At 45.0% G+C, this 6,154-nt stretch overlaps 1 protein-coding gene across 1 annotated transcript in view; it reads right to left on the bottom strand.

Annotated features, from left to right (window-relative positions):
• Window positions 1–6,154, bottom strand: part of Gabbr1 (gamma-aminobutyric acid type B receptor subunit 1) — a 29,999-nt gene that overhangs the window by 14,141 nt on the left and 9,704 nt on the right. The window contains exons 10-11 of the mRNA XM_008850452.3: window positions 5,947–6,012; window positions 5,268–5,459 (exon numbers count right to left, since the gene is read on the bottom strand). Coding sequence (XP_008848674.1) covers window positions 5,268–5,459; window positions 5,947–6,012 — 258 coding nt within the window. The remainder of the gene's footprint in view (window positions 1–5,267; window positions 5,460–5,946; window positions 6,013–6,154) is intronic.

Genomic DNA, 6,154 nt, shown 5'->3' with positions numbered 1-6,154 from the left:
CTTTCTTTCTTTCTTTCTTTCTTTCTTTCTTTCTTTCTTTCTTTCTTTCTTTCTTTCATTCTTCTTTTGTTTTTCAGACAGGGTCTCCCTGTAGGCCCAGCTGGCCTGAAACTCACTATATAGACCAGGCTGGCCTCAATATCACAGAGATCCACCTGCCTCTGCCTCCTAAGTGCTAGTACTAAAAAGTGAGCACCACCACACCAGGAATTAAAAATATAGTTCTTAAAATCTTTGTTTCCATGCCCTGACCTTTTTTTTTCTATGCAGCTTTCTGGAAACACCCTAGGCTTTGAGACACGCAGGTCCAGGCTCAACTATCCCTAGGACAGGATCAAGCTCCATTCCTCCCTTATTTAGCACCTAGCATTGAGCCCAGCCCACAGTGGACAAACAATAAATGTCCCTGGAGCTCTGTGTATGATGCTGTGTACAACACTGTAAAGGTGTTGTACATATATTACCCTGAACCCACAGAATGCACAACACTCACAACAGACCCTAATATAAACTGTGGACTCTGGGCTACAGTAGCCTATCAGCGCAGGATCACCAACTGTAACAAATGCACTCGCAGTGGAGGAGGCTGATGCTGGACATGGGGGTGTGGGGACTCTGTATCTTGCTTTCAATTTTGCTGTAAATTTAAAACTATTCTAAAACAATAACATCTTTAAGAGGGAAAAATTAGGAAGGCATGACTGGGGAAGGGGTCTAAATTTGATTAAGAACTGTTGTATGAAACTACAAAAGTTCAAGAAAAATTTTAAAACAATATAAAACAGAAAAAAAAATAAGTCCATTGAATGAATACATAGATGGATGGGTTCTAATTCTAATTAAACCATTGCTGGCTATGAAATCTCAAGCCAGTTATTAAATCTCACTAAACTGGCTATTCAGCTTTAAAATGGGAATAAAACTGCCTTAAAGAGCTCCTGCAAGAATTAAGTAAGAACACGTATAAAATGCTGGGTACAAAGCAAGTTACACTTTCTCTCTGTGAATATCCCTGGGTTGCACCCTCACCTTTGTTCCTGATGCCCAGGCCTGTAATTCTGGCCCGAGACCTTCCATCACATACATATCATTTACTCCCAACACATAGGAGCTACATAACCACTGGTCTCCATTTGAAGGCGGGAACATGGGCAGCACCTGTCAGTCCAAGCTACTTGGGAGGCTAAAGTCAGAGGCCCCATAAGTCTGTAAGTTCAAAATCAGCCTGGGCAACAGCGAGACCCACCTCAAGAAAGAAACAAGGGACTAGAGAGATAGCTCAGTGGTAAGAGTGCTTGCTGCTTTTCCACAGACTCCAGGTTCAATTTCCAGCATCAAGCAACTCATAACAGCCTGCAGTTCTAAGAAAGCAACACCCTCTTCCGGCTTCCACAGGCACTGTACCCATGTGCTGCACACAAATGCACTCAGACACACACACATAAAATAATAAATCTTTACAAAAACAATAACAAACAATAAGCCAGTCTACAGTGCTGGAGAGACAGCTCAGCAAGTAGGAGGACTGACTGCCCTTCCAGAGGACCCAGGTTCGATGCCCAGCAGCCACATGGCAGCTAACAACCATCCATATCTCCAGCTCCAGGAGATCCAACGCCCTCTTCTGGGCATTGCCCTCCGTGGGCACTGCACAACATGGGTGTACTTATATACATTCAGGCCATATACCCATACACATAAAATAAAAATTATAAATAAAATATTTTAAAAAGTCGGTCTACAATGGTGCATGCCTGTAATCTCAGCACTCAGGAGGCAGAGACAGAGGGTCTCAAATTCAAGGTCAGTCTGGTCAATATAGCAAGTTCAAGGCTAGCCAGGGCTAAATATCAAGATCCTTTCTCAAAATATCAAAAAACAAAGTCAAGTGTAGTGATGGACATCATTAATCCTGGTACTTGGGAGCCAGAGGCAGGCATATATCTCTGAGTTTGAGGTCAGCCCTGCCTACATAATGAGTTCCATGCCAGCCAGAGCTACATAATGAGATCTTGTCTCAAAAAACACCTCAAAACACCAACTAAGCTCCTTCTTCCTCACACTCCAATGCTATCCAATGCACAAGGCTGAAACCTTGGGAATGCACTACACATCTCAAATCTGCAAATCCTCTTAACCCATTTGTTGAGATATTTCATTAGTATCATCTCTCCTGGGCCAGCAAGATAGCTCAATGGGTAAAGTGCTTGCTGCCCAAGCCCAATGACCTGAATTCAATCCCAGGAACCCACATAAAGGCAGAAGGAGAGAACTCACTCTACAAAATGTCCTCCGACCTCCACGTGTGCACTGTGGCATGTTCACACCCCCTCAAACTTACACATCATACACACCGTAATAAATATTTTTTAAATATACATCATGCCTTCTATACGGATTGATGGCGATGGTAGCTAACATTTACATTGTCCTTACTATGTGTAGACACACATCAATGCATTCCACCCTCAAACCATCTAATTAATAGACTATTATTATCCCTATTTTTAGAGGCACAAGGTCATATAACATGCCAGTGTATGGTGAGCCAGGATTCCAACCTGGGACATCTGGCACCGACAGCTCTGCTTTTACTGGGTGCTACCTTGTGTTGCTTCTAAGATGGAAGCCTCTCGGGTGCACCTGCTCACAGACAGCAGCTAAGCCGGCACTTTCTGAGCAGTTAATCCCACAGCCTCCAGGTCTGTCCGATTCTCAGCAAAGATTGCATCAGAAAATCACCCAGATTGGGAAGGGATTAATGTGCTCAGCATGATGTTATCCTAGCCCAGATCCTCAAACACTCAGCTCACTCAGGTCACTACCCCCAACACAGATTCCAAGAGGACTCTCATGACCACCCCCATGACTAAAACTATGAAAAAAATCCTTCCCCCTGAGTTAGCAGAGATTATAGTGACACTTTTTCTTTTGTCTTCTTTTTGTTTTGTTGTTGTTGTTTATGTTGATATGGTCCCACATTGTAAACCAGGCTAGCTTCAAACTCCTGGAACTCCTCCTGTCTCAACCTCCTAAGTGCTGGGGTTATAGGCATCAGCCACCATGCTCAGCTTGGTTGTACATTTTCAAAGAGAAATTTTACTAGCTGTTGAGGCAAACTGAACAACAAAATTTCCACAGTCCATAGAAATGACTGAATGAAGCCGGCCGTGGTAGTGCACACCTTTAGTCCCAGCACTCGGAGGGCAGAAGCAGGCAGATCTCTGTGAGTTCAAGGCCAGCCTGGTCTATATAGTGAGTTCCTGGCCAGCTCAAAGGCATGCACCACCAAACCTGGCTCTGAGTTTTTTTTTTAAGCAGTCTGGTTAGGCTGCCTCTATACATGAAGGAGGAGGTTCAACAGTGACCTGACACATGTGTCTTGAAGTAGGTCTGTACCTAGGTCTGATGGGATCTCTGACCCAATCAGGATGTGCTCAATCTCATCCCTGCTGCCTCCCACCTTCAAACGGCCATGCCTCCTCACTCTCCATTCCCCTAAGATTCTTTCTCTAAACCAAGGTTTTTTGACCACCACACTATTGACAGTTTAGGCAAGACAGCCTTGTTTCTGGGGGCTGAACTGTACACTGTAGGATATTTAGACACATCCTTGCCCTCTACCCCTCTGGACATTGCAACCTTGCTAAAAACTTCAGCCCTAATGGTTTTCGTGGGTAGCCAGAACCTCCAGAAACTTGCCAGAAATGTAAGTTCTCTCCCAGGTCTAGTGAATCAGAACTCCAGGAAATGGCTCAGAAATCTACGGGAAGCTCAAGTTTGGGAACTACTGAGCCACATACCTGAAGCCACCTCACCAAGCGAAGGCAACACTGATCATTTTCTAGGTCTCCACGGTTCTGCCAACCTCTCACCCCTCAGTCCAACTTTTGCCTGATCCATTTTTCTTGGTGCTGTTTGAATCATCTATAGTCTTCCCTAGCCACTTGTAAAGCTGGTTCTCTCCTCTATTGAAAAAGCTAAGAGGCCTTGATTGCAGGTCCTGAGCTCAGAACACTAATAAGCTTTCTGACTTGGGACACCTGCTGGCTTCTCTGGGTTCCAGAGGTGACTCAGCTCTCTGGTCCTATGCAGTGAAGCAACTGTCCAGAATCTTTTCGTTGCATTTTTCAATTAAAATAATAAACATAGCATCCCCTTAGAACATTCTAGAATAAGGTCTATAATCAGAGTCCATGTAGCAGCTGACCCTTCACCACAATCAGCTTCCTGAATCTCATTTCTGCTTTGCTCAAACAGCCTCAGCGGCACAGCATTAGCAAGTCAAGGAATGGACATTTTAGTCAGGCTCAGTGCTCTCCCATGGGAAGTGATGGGCAGAGCAGGCCCGTGTTTGAATCACCTAGGACTCAGCTCCAACAGGACCATTCAGATGCATGAACTAGGACAAGTCACTAAATCTCTGAGTCCTAGTTTTCTAGCCCTTAAGATGTAAATGACAAATCTATTTCATAGTATTGCTGTTAAGATCCCTGAAATCATATAGCTAACCTCCTGATTTTCCTTATAAAAGCACTTGTTATTAAAGCCATCATTAGCTCACCCCTACCAAAGCAGGTATCACAGCTGGGGCTACGCCTAGTAAGATAAACAGACATACAGGATACCCTTCTAAGCTGACTGAGATTCTCCCACTGTGGGGTACAATGCTGAACAGCAAGCGCCTCTTCCCCTAATGCCCACACGCACTGACTCACACACACCCCAAATCAGGCAATGTACCTTCCAGCTCCAAGTATCTGACACCAGTCAACTATCTAGAGTTAAAGGAGTTCAAAAATCTCTTTTATATGCAAAATTAAAGGAAAAAAAGCCAGAATCCAAACTAAAGCTCCTATCAATCAAGAATGACTCTCTGAGGCACTAACCTAAGTCATCAAAAATAAATAAATAAACACATTTGTACCCAGGAGAAGCGCTCTGGTGAAGGCATGCCTGCGTGTAGAAGCGTCTGTATTATCATTAACAAGTCTCCCTTGCTTGACTTCTCAACAACTGCTCCTTGTTGCCATAGTAACAGCCCTTCCACTCACCAGAGACCTACTGAACATACCACCCTGTTTCTCTCTCTCCTGCCCAAGGAGAGAACAGCAGAGACAGAACTCACAGGAGATGTTGCACAAATAAACACAGGTGGGCATAGACCTCTTCCCATCCTGTGCCAGACTCCATGTCTACCCTCCCCACCCCCAGAAGGCTCACTCAGTCCTCTTACACCCTGCCAGCCTCCGCATCCCCACACTCACCATGTTGGAAATGCTTCGGGTGTTGGCAGGATTCAGCATGACGATTTCAGTAGTGATGTGGCCTTCCACAGCCTCGGTCATCTCATCCACTGTACAGTTGATTGATGGGTCGTAGGTCTTAAACCAGTTGTCAGCATACCAACCGATGAGGAACCAGACATACTTCTTCCCAAAGAGCCGCTCCTTGTAGACCTGCATGTAGGAGAACAGGAGGGGAGTGTGTGGGGTTTGCTTTTGTTCTGGGGGAGGTGGTGGCAGTGTCTCAGCCTTGACAATGAGGAAAACACAGGATTTTTTTTAAATCTTCAATGAAACCCATTACTTTGTATGTGAACCTAAAATTTAACAATATTTTTTTAACTCTTTAAAAAATAGGAAAGGCTCAGCAAGCCTCCTCCCTAATTCTCCCCAGCCCTGCTATTTCTGAGTAGCCTTTTCAACCACTCAGGATAAAAAAAAAAAAGGGGGTGGGTTATGGGCTGTTCAGAAACAGAACGGAGGAAAATGAAGTGTGTGTGCAAGTGGGGGCAAGGGCCAGAGCCAACAGACAGACATGATATTAATTATCACCTCGGGTCGTTTGCTGTCAATTGAAGCAGAGATGTAGTAAGGAGGACCCAAGAGAAAACAGCAGCAAAGAGCCCACCCAGCCCCGCCCAGCTCCAGATTCCAACGCCACCTCACAAAAAACTTTCCGGGCTTCAGTCTCATAGAAAAGTCCCACGATGATTCGGGCATCCTGGCGCTACAGAATGGAGACAGAAACAGAGCTCCTGAGGGACCGAGTGCGCCCGAGGGGTTAAGCCAGCGCTTTCACAACGTTGACTTCCCAGCTCCAGTGCTTAGTGCAAAGTAATGCTCAATGGGCAGTGGATAAATGTCAACTG

This window comes from Nannospalax galili, unplaced genomic scaffold (genome assembly GCF_000622305.1).
Source record: "Nannospalax galili isolate Female #2095 unplaced genomic scaffold, S.galili_v1.0 scaffold1105, whole genome shotgun sequence".
In the NCBI taxonomy this organism is placed as follows: Eukaryota; Metazoa; Chordata; class Mammalia; order Rodentia; family Spalacidae; genus Nannospalax; species Nannospalax galili.
Note: the sequence above shows the minus strand (reverse complement) of the source record. Positions and strands in the feature narration are given on the sequence as shown.